Source organism: Procambarus clarkii, chromosome 86 (assembly GCF_040958095.1).
Source record: "Procambarus clarkii isolate CNS0578487 chromosome 86, FALCON_Pclarkii_2.0, whole genome shotgun sequence".
Classification (NCBI taxonomy): Eukaryota; Metazoa; Arthropoda; class Malacostraca; order Decapoda; family Cambaridae; genus Procambarus; species Procambarus clarkii.
Genome location: NC_091235.1, coordinates 9,166,890 through 9,181,706, shown reverse-complemented (window position 1 = coordinate 9,181,706; position 14,817 = coordinate 9,166,890). Strand labels below are relative to the sequence as shown.

General features: G+C 38.6%; 1 protein-coding gene across 13 annotated transcripts in view; it reads right to left on the bottom strand.

Moving 5' to 3' along the window:
- The window catches only part of LOC123769197 (titin homolog), a 755,105-nt gene that overhangs the window by 25,904 nt on the left and 714,384 nt on the right, over window positions 1–14,817 (bottom strand). For all 13 annotated transcript variants that reach the window (XM_069317102.1, XM_069317100.1, XM_069317097.1 and 10 more), the window contains 9 exons: window positions 14,712–14,817; window positions 12,494–12,662; window positions 11,968–12,121; window positions 9,848–9,962; window positions 9,262–9,462; window positions 6,135–6,304; window positions 4,416–4,559; window positions 2,447–2,596; window positions 140–277 (listed from right to left, as the gene is read on the bottom strand). The exon at window positions 14,712–14,817 is cut by the window's right edge and continues 92 nt beyond it. In XM_069317102.1, the coding sequence (XP_069173203.1) occupies window positions 140–277; window positions 2,447–2,596; window positions 4,416–4,559; window positions 6,135–6,304; window positions 9,262–9,462; window positions 9,848–9,962; window positions 11,968–12,121; window positions 12,494–12,662; window positions 14,712–14,817 (1,347 nt within the window). The remainder of the gene's footprint in view (window positions 1–139; window positions 278–2,446; window positions 2,597–4,415; window positions 4,560–6,134; window positions 6,305–9,261; window positions 9,463–9,847; window positions 9,963–11,967; window positions 12,122–12,493; window positions 12,663–14,711) is intronic.

The window sequence follows — 14,817 nt, the reverse complement described above, 5'->3', positions numbered from 1 at the left end:
AATAAATCGTGTATAAAGAAGTTATTAAAATTGTCATACTATTATATTAAAATCTAGGCCAGTAAAGAAATTGTCAGAATTCATTGCCAATTACCAACATGGCAAAATGACCAATATATTACACGAGCATATACTGTACCTTCAAGCGGTCTTTATAGGTGTTGTCATACTCCAATTCACTAACATTGGAGAGAGAGCTGCTGCAGCCACTGGCCGAGTCCCGGAGACTTGTACTACCATAAGCAGAGTCCACACTACCCGTCAATAAGTTGGTCACCTGCCGAAACATACGGTATTATGTTCATATGCATAATTATATTTGTAACAAACTTTGCAACTGCAAAATATTCAAATGCTTAGGACTATTGCCTTAGACTTCTACAATACTTACCCAGACATCCTGAGTAACATTAAGCAATGGGCTAAATTAAGTCCACTTATGGATGGGCACCAACAAATTAAATAGGTCTAATATTGGGAAAAACTATATAAATCCAAGAATAAAAGCATTCAAATTAGAAGTAAAAATGAAGGGCTGCAAGTTGATAAACTTTTCCCAACACTAAAGCATAAAACAGTTTCACACTGAATTATGCCAGCCACTTCACTCTTCCTACTTTACCTGTTCTTAGCTATCAGTGTCCCGTCTATGGGATCTGTGATACAAACACTGCTAACTACCTCAAACCCATCATTACCCTTTCAAAAGATAGCCATCAAAACCTTAACCTCTGTACCCAGAAGACGTATATAGTACCCAGTCCCTGAGCCCATTATGTGCCTCTGTAACCCTTTCCACTACTGCCCACAAGATGGGTATGGGGTGCATAATAAATGAACTAAACTAACCAACACACACCTTACATTCTGCAGAATCTTTACAAAATCTGTACTGCAAGGCAAACTCACTTGAAATTACAAAGAGGGTTCTGGCAGAATCAATGAACTTTATGCAAAAAATAAATGTATAGTACCTAACATATTATTACACATTGGAGACAAGTCATGTCAATTATACTTTTTGCTTAGTTTTAAATATTAGATATTACAGTGCAAGAGAGTTGCCATTTCTGATTTTAGACTACACAGCTTATTTCATAATGTGCATTTTCCTTTATCTACTAGAATTGAAATACTCTATAGACACAGTGCAAGCACTTCAGATACTTTAAAATTTAGAATAAATTGATTTGGCATTTCATGCAATTCAAGTTTAGATTCATCCCAAAATGGCTACCTTTTCACACACTAAAAAGTAACAATCAAGTGCATGTCCTGGTTTTTACCAAATACGAATGAAATACCCTTTGTTTTTATTTTATTTTACTGCCAGTATCAACATGACTATCTCCTAGATTATTACCTACAATTATCATGCTTTGTTTTTCTGAAGTTTAATAACAATTTGGCTTCACTTTATAGTAACTAAATTTTTAACATCACCAAAACCCTACTTACACTGCACTAAATTTGGTAATATTGTCACTACTTGCTAAATAAAATCTTCATCTTGGTTAAATTGTCAGTCCTATTCTTTTATGTTATTCTAATTCACATCATCCTTCTTACTATTTGAATTAACGTTTCCATTAATTGCACACTAAAAACGCTAATTTAAATCAAATTACTTTTTCTCTATCATTGTTATGAATGTTCATGAACTACTGTAGTCCTAAGTACTGTATGGCAATAGACCAACACAGAATTGTTTAGCAAACTCTCTTAAACTCTTACACTGTAAAATTAAGACAAAACCAACATGTCAATAATTATTCTTCTTCGGCAAGTAATTATCAAAGGCACCCAGCCAGTAAGATTCTTATCAAACCTCTTCTTCAGGTCATAAGACTTGCATGAAGCATTGAACAGAGGCATTGCACAAAACCATGCAACATTAAATAATCAAATACACCGTACTCTATGCAGTACTTGCAAATTTTATTTTAATGCATCACCAATGAAAAATTTGCACATTGTACAGCTCATCCACGAAGAAAACAATAATACACGCAAAATTAAGTAGAGTGGCAGTCACTGCTTGGCGTTAGTGTGGTAAACTAACGAGGCTTTCAGTTTAAATGTTAAGCTACAGTACTCGAGAACTCTCGTCATACTCAAATTAAATGGTTATTGCTTTCAAACTCCTAATAATTAACTTTTCTAGCACCATGATGTGAATATTAGTAAAATACAACGTTTTAAACTATAGTTATTGAATTTACAAAGCTTTTATGTACTGTATTGCACACAAGTGCAAGAAATTAATTTAGCCATTACAGCACATGATAAAGGTATTCACAAAATTTCAAATAAAAATTTTAAGTAAATTTTTTTTTTTTAAATTAGGCAAAAGCACACATTTGCCAAAAAAATTCAATGATGCATTGTTCAGTTGCAAAACCATACATAATTACAACATTTATAAAACATGCTAGTGTAGACTTGCCTCCTTCAGCATGGGTCTTATCCTGGGTGCAGGGGAGGTTGAGGTAAGAAGTGGAGTGGGTGCCGATGAGCTGCCAACGGCGGCACCAGTGCTGGATGATCCACAAGGGGCAGACTGGGTCCGCTCAGCTCGCCTGGCATACGGTTGCACCTTTAATACAGCAGTGTATTAATTAACAACATATATAGCGTCTAGAAACATTGTCATCAATGTTTTAAGAGAGAATGAACCGAGCTTGCGAAACGTAACCTTTGAAAAGAATAGACTAGGAAAAAATAACCATATAGTACTTACAAACATTCAATGGGGAATTGTTCTAAGTAATAGAAATCCCAGGCAAGGAAAATAACGGACTGTGAAGGCATATAAAGTCTGAAACATGTCCCATTGTGGAAAGCCAGAAATAGAACCAGCTTAGAAAGAGAACACAGATGGCACTACAGAAGAAGAAAAATAATGGAAATGCATAAGTGAACAACTATCCCTACAAAGAAGGGATAATTTAAATAGGGAGATTGAATTAATAGAACAGACTGAAGCAAACAGATTGAAGAAATGGAATTAGAACAAAGCCAGACAAGAGAAAAAAATCCTAAATATTTCTTCACATGTGAAATCGAAATCACAAACCTCCGTAAGTACTGGATCTATGCCTACAAGTGAAGGTTAATTACAAGTGTCGTCCTCTGTGAAGGAACACTGGATGACAAAGAAATTAATGAAATCCTAAAAACAGCCTTATGAGGATAAGTTTAGCATCCTAATAAACGGCATGCATGTGGAAGTTCTGGACAGCTTCCTTATTCACAATATCCAAACCACTGAGAATATAAACATCACCACTAACTGCAGATTTTGAGAGAAATTGGCAGCATGCCCAAACACTCAGCCCCAGATCCAGACTTCTGGACTCCATACAGTATATCTAGAAATGCAAAATGCCAGTAGCACAAGCTACTGGCACTTTTGTACAAGATTTTTCTCTAATGGGGGAGATATCAGAAGTGCTTAAATCAGCAAATATAGCTCCACTACACAAGGGAGGGAGCACAGCATTGGCCAAGAATTATAGACCAGTCACTGACATCCCAAATAAAGGTTTTTGAGCGACTTACCAGGAGTCGGATCTCCAGTGTTATGGAGGCCAGTGACCTCCACAACCCAGGCCAATGCAGGTTTTGCAGCTCCTCTACCACTACAACAAAATCACTGATGAATTAGATGAAAAACAAAAATGCAGATGTGGTATGTATGAACTTTGCAAAGGCATGTGATAAATGTGACCATGGAGAGAGAGCCCACAAACTGAGGTCAATAGGAATAACAGGTAAAGTACATTTATGTACAGTACTTTAAATGTACATATTTGAAGATGAAGAAATGAAGATAGATATTCAATTTTCTATTAAACAGAATACAAGAGTAACAGTCAAATAATATAGAGTACAAGCACAATGAAAATCTCTGTACATCAGGGCACAGTCCTCGCACCACTGCTTATCTTTATTTTCATGTCAGATACACACAAAAATACAAGCCACTCCTTTGTGTCATCACAAAAAAAAATAAAGTGAATATAAAATTATTACATAGTAAAGTAACACTGCAATTATCAAAAGAAAGGCATGTCTGGATGGGGTAAAAAAAAAAATTGGTATAGGACTTAATGTTTGGACAATGTAACAAATAGAATATCTTATCGAGCAAATATGATAAAGATCAGTGTGATAGAAGTTCATTTGCTGCTTGATTATATAAGCACATATGAAACCAGTTTTGTCACAACCATAAAAAACTGCAATCAAGGGGAATTTGTACGTACAATTAAGGATGCATGCACTTTCAAATTAAGATTTTTGGGGAGGGGGTTTAGTATGACACTAAATATCAACTGGGGCTTTTTTTTTTTACATCATTCTTGCCTTTCCTCACGTGGACTAAACAGCTGCAGGTATTCCTCAGCACTTACCTTTAGAGTGGTTGAGGCAGTGTCTGATCCGAGACAATTTTCTGCGACAACAGAGATAACACCAGAGTCAGTAGAGAGTGCATGGAGGATGCCCAGAGTGTGAGGGACAGGCTCATCTACTCCAACGTCCTCGTCCATTTCCACCTGTCACCATCAGAATATAATTAATGCACCATAAACTACCCTTCATGTTTAATCCTAGGTAACAGGTTGTAAAGTACTAGTTTACTATATATGCACTTTCATTGGTTTTAATGTCTATTGAATGATAATTGATATTTTGGGATTATCTTCCAGCACAAACGTGTTCCTCTTCAACCTTACTGGTATTTTTGAGACGTAGCCAACATGGAAGATATCAACCATGACCAGCACAGGTAGGTAAGCCAGAAAAGTTAACATTCTTTGTGGAAAAAAATGGAGCAAAGCATATAGTATAGTAATTTCAAACAGATTATACCAGAGTTTAGTAGAGAACTACCATATCTATAGTGACCTTGGCGAGGAGAGAAAACTGGCGACTTATCTAAGGCATCTTAATTTTTCCATGATTTTATTAACTTTGTGACCAAACCACACACCAGAAGATGAAGAGACGACGACATTTCGGTCCATCCAGAACCATCATCAAGTGGATTATGACAATCGACTATAATGGTCCAGGACAGACTGAAACGTCGTCGTCTTCATCTCTTGGTGTGTGATTTAGTCATCACATCTTCAGCCATCACACCGTCTGTTTATTCAATTGGATTTTGAATTCCAACAACGGCTTGCCCATCAATCTGACTTTGATCCTTCTTGTTTTAAGGAGATTATATTTTGGTTATGCTAGGACACACAAAAGTGAAGAATTTTATTTTATCTTCCTTTGCGAGAAGCTATTTATACAAATGAAAATAAATTTTAGGATACAAGTTTATTAAAAATCAAATTAGCAGGAACTATGCTAACCAAATAAATGCACTTTTACAAGAACCTTTATGGTTTAGTTTTGAACTGCAGATTATAAGGAACGTCAAACTATTAGGAGGGCAGACAGTACTGTATTATTTCGTTACTTTTTTTTTTTTTTTTTTTTTTTTACCCAATTTTTTCACGAAAGCCACAATTCCTACTCTCAATGGGGACAGGAAGCCCGAGGTTTGTGAAAAATGCCTGTTGTTTCTGAACATGGTTTCCTGTTGTACATATATTGAATTAATACTTCCTTGGTATTTATAGTTTTGGCAGCAAGAGACTCCACACATATACATATTACCCCTATGAATGAAAAAACATGTGTCCACCATAGAAATTCTTTCCATGTTGAAGCATGAAAAAGTTATGCCTTTACATTCACTTAATACATAATGCTCAAGTCTGGAGATTGTGTTGGGTATTAAATCATACCCAATACTGTACATCTTATGTATTACTGTAACAGCTTATCAATTGTTCTCATACACAAATATCATCCTAACCACCTGACAGATAAGTGCTGGTGTTATCAATATCATCAATTACCCATAATAAATTATTACAGCAATGTTTTCACATTCCTCAGTTTTCAAAAACAATTTAAAAAAACTCAAAATATATTCAAAAGATTAAAGTTAGCTTAATGTCATTATAATTGCATGTATATTTCATTATGTTAATCAATTGCTATACATTTAGTAATTCATTTTCCTCTAATCATGCCTACTATTTCACTGTGGATATTCATTAAAAACTTACCCTGATCCTAGGTGTGGGCGTGATCTTGCGGCCATCACAGTACCAGGTGATGGTGGGTCGAGGGGAGCCATGCACACCAACACACAACCTGGCTGCTAAGCCTTCTTCCACCTCGAGGGGCGTAAGGCACCCGACCAGGCGGGGAGGACTTGACTCCACTACTCTGGGATCTGTACAGAAAATATGCATGTAGTCCTGGTCATCCTGATCGAGGATCGGGCCACAGGGACGCTAAGCCCCGAAATCATTACAAGGTAACCTCCCAAGGTAGTGCATTTATTATACACTATGTAGTGTATGATATACTGAAACTGTGCATGTATATAATTTTTTCAAGACAAAATAGTCTGTATGGCTTATTATACGACTTCCCTAGCTAAGGCTGCCCATTGAGTTGCTGGCCAAACCTAACAAGGTTTAACCCGACAGCAATTCTCACACTCAATATGTGCATTGTATGTACATTTGTGTATAGTCCAGAAGCAGGTTTGAACAAGACTTCATATCAAAACAATCAGAAGATGTTGGAATAAACCCCTAACTAACATTAATATTAAACTATGCCAGAAACACTGCTCATGATTTACAAACATTAGAAAAAATCTATGAAATCACTGATCTTTTAATTTTAATAAATTATAGTTGTTTATATTAGAACTAACTAAAGATGCGACGGAAATGTTATCAAATGTGCTGTAGTTTCATTTAATTTGCTGGACTCATTTCACCTAGATCTTAAAACTACCAAGACAGATTCCAATATTATGAAAAGCATCTAGATCATGCATGCTCTAAGGGTCCACTTACAAGTTTTTCCAATATTATCAGACCTGAAAGTAAGAACATATGTTAAGAGTGAATTGGGTTGTCTTAATGCTTTAAGTTGTTTAACAGTTAATGTCTCAACTAGTATGAACGTAAACTATGAGGCCCGCAAAATAATGACCAAGGCAAACTAAACTGTGATGGAGGAAATATTGAAGGACTTTAGAGAGCCAGACATCCTTACACTGATTACAATATCTTTTCTGACCTGATGTCTACCCCTACACTTTAAGAAATAATTTGCAAATATCTTTTTTACTTTTTTGTCTTAAAGTAATCACCCATCCAGCAAACAATCCAAGCTCTTATCACTGGCTGCTTCAGTTTCGCCCAAAATATCAACTAAAATGAAATACAACTTATGAGTGATGTACAGTATACAGTATAATAGTGTAGCAAGTCTACCGAACAGAATACAATAACCTTATCAGCAGGGACACCCCAGTTGAATACTTAACAAAAATGATTGGTTGATGAACACTTTAGATCCTGTTTAAATCATACCGTATCTAAAGTGAGTTTGATTCATGCTAGCCTATGAATCTACTGTTAATGAAATATGCAGAGGCCAAAGTCCCAAGAATTCACATTACTGTACATTTAGTCTGTTAATCATCTTTCAGATTACTATATGAATTTTACCAATTTCCTACTTATTTAAAGTTGCATCTAATGTTTAAATTTAAAAAAATAATATGAGGACATTATAAAATTACAACTTCTGAACAAGGGACCATATATTTAAGTTATGGAAACAAATTAAAAAAAAAAAAATAATGAAGTTCCCTTTTGTGAACAGGGTTGTGAATGTTTGGAACAATTTAAGGAGAAAGGTGATGGATGCCAAAGCCAGTCGCCAATTTCAAACTTTCATATAACAGATTATAGGGAAGACAGGAAACTGCAAACGTAGTTCATCCTTTAACTACACTTTGGTAATCATTAATTACATTAATTACAACACGTGCCACCCCAAAACCAACTTGAAAGGAAAGCCTTTTTGGAATCTAAACTAAAATACCGAAGGGTGTATTGATTGGTTCATGTATAAATTTGTCTTAAGAGAATGAAAATTAATGTTGGTGATGAGTCACAATAACGTGGCTAAAGTAAGCAAGATCGACTTGAGAATGGTCCAGGACGGACCGAAACATCATAGTCCCTTCACCTTCTAGTGTGTGGTCTGGTCAAAATTAATGTTTATAAGTCAAGGTTATTCTTATGTTCCTACCATTTTAATTAGATGTACATTATAACATTTGCAGAGGACACTCCCATGGCCATCCAGGTGACCACCAGAGTGGAGGGAGACTGGTCCCTCTGCTCTAAAAGCCCATGACCAACAAAAAAACAAGCACATATGGCAAGCCTTTGATGCAGAAATTCAGCCATGTATACGAGTACAACAGTATTCTTTATTTTTATGTATTTAATACTGAACAAGCCTATTGTTCAAATGCATGAAGAAATTAGGAGTTACTTGAACACGACACTAACTTGGCAATTAAAGTAATCATAAGCATATACTCTCTACAAATCCACACACATTAGCTACCACATTAGACATTTCACTAATGAGATTGCCCATTACATTATGCAAAAATAACAAGCTTAGAAAACAAACATATTTGGCATTAACTGGCTACACGAGGAAATAAACCAAATTTAAACACGCAACTTTTTGGCTTGCCTTAACGTTAATACTGTACAAGAGTACCCAACCTTCAACCACAACAGTCAGAAAGGCACTAGTTTGCCTGGTTCTTACTTACTGGCTTATCACATTACCTACTGATCAGTGATAACCAGGATACTCCTCTGATAATGACCAGAGGCAAGTAAATACTGCTCGTAAACACCAGCTGTAAGGCCTACCTCTGTGTGGTGGGTAATCTTCAAGCCCTTAGCTGCACATGTTAATTTGTCACTAATGAATCCTTTGGACAATATTTTGATGTACAATTTAATTCAAATTTTTATAATTTTTTTGCAATCTTGTTATTTTATATGAAAAAAGGAGTGACATCTAAACTAAACTACTAGCCTTTTTGTCACTTAAAATAGCTACCAATTCTTTGACAACTACATACCAAGACACTACACATTTACCAGTTGATTGACGATTGAGAGGCGGGACCAAAGAGACAAAGCTCAACCCCCGCAAGCACAACTAGGCGAGTACATTCATGCCAATTATTCCAGCAATGACATGTACAGTATGCAGGGGAAGTCTACTACAGCACTAGACATAACCATTAATATAAGCCATTATAGTACTGTAGTTCACAAAATCAAAACTTACCATGGACATCTAGCTTGCAGTGGCAGTGGGCATCTCCATGGGCATTATAGGCTTCACAGATGTAGATGCCAGCATCTTCTGGGAACACATCGCGGATAACAAGTGAGAATTTGCCACAGACGTCCTCCTTGTAGAGGAAGTCAGGAGAGTCCGAGATGATCTGATCGTCACGAACCCACACCACCTTCATGGGCCGCGACCCTGTCGGGACATACATGGGGTGATAACAGTAGACACTCAAGAAGTCAATCTATATTATCTTCTTATAGCACTGTGCATACTAGTGCTTTAGGCACAGTATATACTAGCTCTATCTAAAAATTGAACATTCTGTTTGTAACTCATTTTGTATATACAGTATGTACTTTTACCTGAATAATAATTTATTATTATTATTATATTCCAAGCCTTGTTGTTTACCAGCTAGCACGGGATTTGGTCTTTGGTGTCTCTTCCCCACCCCTTCCCTCCTCTACATGACCTCAGTCTCAAATTCTCTGCAGCTCATTGTGTCGGGGGACTGGAAGCCTGAGTGTATTCACACACATTAGGCTTATATCGCATGCACCTCAATTGGCGTACTCACCCGAGAGCCTGACGGATAGTGTGACCTCGTCGCCATCCAGGGCGGTGAGATCCTGGAGTGGTCTGAGGAAGTACGGCGGCTGGTCTCCAGTGTCATTGTGATACTCCACCATCACCTGCAAGATACAAGCCCTATTTACTTTAAATTAAACTACCAACCACACAGGACTGACTATATCGCCATCCTCAGTACTATAACCACACAGCAGGGTGGTAATTAGGGTCCGGCGGCCTCCCCATATCGTTAATCGCGTTATGTATGAATACCGAAAAAAGTAAACCTTGCGATCCTTTTATCCTTTATCTCAAATGTCAGTATCTTATCTGTTAAAATTTTACACCAGCCACAAGTCAAAATAATAAGCGTACGTCTTTATTTAGCTGATGCCTTCCTCACTAGTGACTTCGACCCAGTGTCTTCTTCAATAACAAACTGACGTCACGTCATGAACCCGAAGCTTGGTCATCAACTCATCTGCTCGTTCCAGCTACGAGCTGCTCCAAAGGTGAACTAGTAAATCTTTTCTTTGTGTGTGATAACAAACGGGATTTTCTCAAATATAAATTAATATTGGTATATATTATAGACTTGTGTATAGATGGCTCTGTTGGAAATAATTTATACGTGTATTTGTGGTTCGTGGTGAAACGTTTAGAGGGGGAAACGTGGGCTTCGAACGCACTGGTGAGTGAGCGAAGCGCACACTCGGAAAATTTTCGTATGCAATAAAGTTCGCTATATGTGTAAATTGTTTCAAATTTACGAACACAGTTTTTGGGATGAGATGAGACTAGAAACCTTGTATGAGTTACCTGCATGTTTTTATTAATGTGGCCCGTTGATCCTTTTCTCAAGATATTCATTCAATATTTGATTATAAATGATCAATAAAGTAATATATGTTCATGCCGCAGTTAGCGTATCCTTTAAACCTTTATTGGATAATCAGTAATCCAGTAGCCACGCCACTGTTTAAAAATTAAAATCATTATATATGGCTGGCAACTGATATTAAGTTTGTAATGTTCTCAGACGGTGTTTCACCCATGAACTGTTTAAATACAAATAATTACCAAACAGTATACAGATAGCCTGAAGGTTCCAAACGGATGAGTTGATAGTTGCCATAGTCACGGCAGAGTTTGACGCTCGTAGTGCTTCCAAATGTAAATTCATCAGGTCATGATAAAATCAGTAGCAGGATTCGAACCCGTTACGGGAGACCTCCCGTCACGCAGGGTGCAGTCCCACCTCCACAGATCTCCAGTATCAGCTCTTGATACTGGTAATGGCTCAAAAGGGCCACCACTTACGGCCTATTCATGCCCGTGCCACCTTTTGGGTGGCTTAATCTTCATCAATCTGTAACACATTCGGTGCAGTCGCACCTCCACAGATCTCCAGTATCAGCTCTTGAAACTGGTAATGGCTCAAAAGGGCCACCACTTACGGGTTATTCATGCCCGTGCCACCTTTTGGGTGACTTAAGCTTCATCAATCAATCAATCAATCAATCATCGAACCCGCACACACTTGGTACTCACAACCCAGCCCGTCCTCCAAACAAAGACCCAAAATCGATTCCATGCACCCGCCAAACCCCCTGTTTATGAATGAAAAACGGTTTACACACGACTCAACTGTTGACGTTCTAACTCCTGGGATTCAGCTGAACCCTCTAGGGATCTTGAAGTTTCTACGGAAGCCCAATCAGGGTTTTACGTATTGTGCTAGGGCGTGTACGTACCTGGGAGTACTAAGTGTGTGGCTTCGAATTCTGATTTTGCACATGGCACATGTGCAAAATCATGGCCACACATGGCACATGTGTGGCACACATGGCACATGGCTCCGACTGATTTTGTCATAGATGAAGCAGCATATGCTGCTTCAGGAAACTTTCCTTATTATGATTACTCAATAGCTCCGTTGATAGAGCTTCGGACTCACACACATGGGGTCCACGGTTCGAGTCTCCCAGTTCCCATGTGAATGGAATATGCGAGAGAACTTTCAGCGTTCATAAAAAAAAGAAAGATATATATATATATATATATATATATATATATATATATATATATATATATATGGGCAAATACACATACAGCCAGGACACAGACCTCACAGGAGCACTCCGCCTTGCCAGCATCATTGACGAGGACGCAGGTGTAGGTGCCAGCGTCCCCGGTGGTGGCTGAAGGGATCTCCAGAGACGCTGACGTTCCGTCGTAGTTCTGCGGGAACTCTTCGCACAATGGCAGCAGCTCGTTGTTCCTGCCGGACCATCAAAGAGGACCTGTAAGTTAGTGTACTCAGATGTGTAGGCATGTGTCGGGAAACGCCTCCCGAGCCCTGCCTTTTGAACTATTATTAGTTTATCAATTCAATAACCATTCACTCGTTGTTTTGCGTTCTCTCTTGAATATGTAACGTGTTTTATGTAAATGACGACACAAGTCGACATGTTTGTTGTGTGTTTTAAGATTCTATAAAGCACAAGCGCACATGCACGCATTCAAATGCTGCAATCACGTGCGGATATGTTCCCTTTGTCTCCAATTATTTGTCTCATTCTTTTTCTTTCCCTTTCCTGTATATATATGTGTGTGTATATGTACCCCAATTTAGCTTCCGTACGCTCCTCACCTGTACCACTTGACCCTGGGTGTGGGCGAACCACGGTACTCTGTGGAGAGTCGTATGGTGGAGGCCTCCCTGACGGTGGTGGAGGGCATGGTGCGGGTGAAGCGAGGCGTCGTCAGCGGGGAAGAGTACCACGACCTGACGTAGCCGCTGTACTTGTTCCCTGTCGCCTCTGTGGGAGACGCACACACACTGGTTATCCTCACTTGTGGGTACCAAATATTACGTACAAAAAGTAATAAGCTTTGCAGACGAGGAGTCACAATAACGTGGCTGAAATATGTTGACCAAACCACACACTAGAGAGTGTAGGGACGACGACGTTTCGGTCTGTCCTGGACCATTCTCAAGTTGACTTGAGAATGTCCAGGACGGACCGAAACGTTGTCGTCCCTTCACTTTCTAGTGTGTGGTTTGGTTAACAAGCTTTGACTGGGCGACAAAATATGATTCCAGAATTTAGTCGACGCTCATCCCAGCAAGAGTGGAGGACCACACGGCTAACACTATAAAACTAACCATATGACAGGGATGATCACATTGCAACTTTGAATAATACTCAAATACTGAACATTTTAGAGGATATTAATTCAGACCAATTCTTAAAAAGGTCAAATGTATTACAAACAAGGAGCAATGGTTCCAAGCTCAACAAGCTACAATGTAGGACAGAAAACAGGAGAGGCTTTTACAGCCATAGGGTTATAAACCCGTGGAACCGCCTACCTGCCGAAGGTGTAAACGCCCAGACATTGCTTCAGTTCACAATCCAGTTAAATAAAATCACCAGGAAAAGCGGGGACACCTTTGATAAACCGTAGGCTTTCTGTCCCCGTCGAGGCCACTAGGTTAGGAGTATAATGATAAGCCCTTTCCTCGAAGAGTCCAAGTTATATGACATAGGTTAGGAGTATAATGATAAGCCCTTTCCTCGAAGAGTCCAAGTTATATGACAAAATTATTAAAACGGTTGAGAACTGGTTGCAAGATAACAAGATCTTGCAAGATAACAAATGAACAAGATAACATTTACAGTATTATGAAAATTAAATTATCCTGTTTAATCTTCAGTTGTATACAAAGGTCATAATTTTTACATCTAATTGTCTAGAATAAACTATACTGACAAATTTGCTGAAAGTATACATACTGTGAGTGTAGAGTGACACAAAATATGACGTAGAGTGAGTGACCAACCAGGCTGTGATTCATACGTCAGGCTGCGAGCAGCCGCATCCAACAGCCCGGTTGACCACTCTAGCAACCAGGAGGCCTGGTCGAGAACCGGGCCGCGGGGACCCTGAGCCTCGAAATCATCGCAAGGAGTGAAACCTGCGCGGCCCGGTTGCCGATTGAATGAAGACATACTTCACGGACGTAGTCTATGACTTATGACTTTTTGGTGGGAATATAATGGTAGACGACCACGGGTAACATGCTCACGCATTATAAGACTCCTAACACCTAGGGCTCAATATATAAATTTGTTGAAAAGTTTTTCCTATTTTAATATTACCATGAGAAAATGTAGAGGTCATACAATGAGCTCAAACCCACGTCCCTAAATTCCTCAGACACACATGCATGCACTACCAACTGAACTATGATGAACTTATTACAAGACTTCTGGTGGTTTGGAAGTAACAATTTTTGTTCCTATGTAATAAATGATATTTTCTGATTGTTTATGCCTTCTGCAAAGTATAGCAAATGGCAATTGTTCATCTCGAACTTCGCTTTGACTCTTGCTTCAGACAGCTTAGGAAAGACGTCTTGAGGGGTACTCGAAGGCTGCCGATATTGTTTCTTAAGTCGGCTGCCTTCAGCTTCCCGCCAAACACACACCGAAACTACGACGTTGGTACAACGTTCGAACAAGTTTTAACACCTAACCAGTTATAACAACCAATATAGCAAGTTGTAATATCGTTCTAATACGTCATAAACACGTTAAGCCAGCAACAACTTTATTACAAGTTGTAACAAGCTGAAAATAGAGACAGTTAGGGTTTGTGTTTCCAGGGATTTCTTTAAGACGTGCCTTCCCAACCTGAGGCAAAGGTCACAGTAAAGTTTGTGGGGAGAATAACAGCCATATTCTACACGTTTAAAAGCATAAGCAATCAAAAATAACACTACCAGGAACACAAAATAAATATTATACAGTGTTTATTAATGTTAGTATGAAGATGGCAAGTGTTACGTGGAGCCGATGACTTACTGATCACATCCAGTCTAGCTGTGGCCTGCTCCCGGCCCAGGTCGTTCTCTATGGTGACCCTGTAGAGGCCGGCGTCCTGCTGGGAGACCTTAGGGATCTCCAGGAT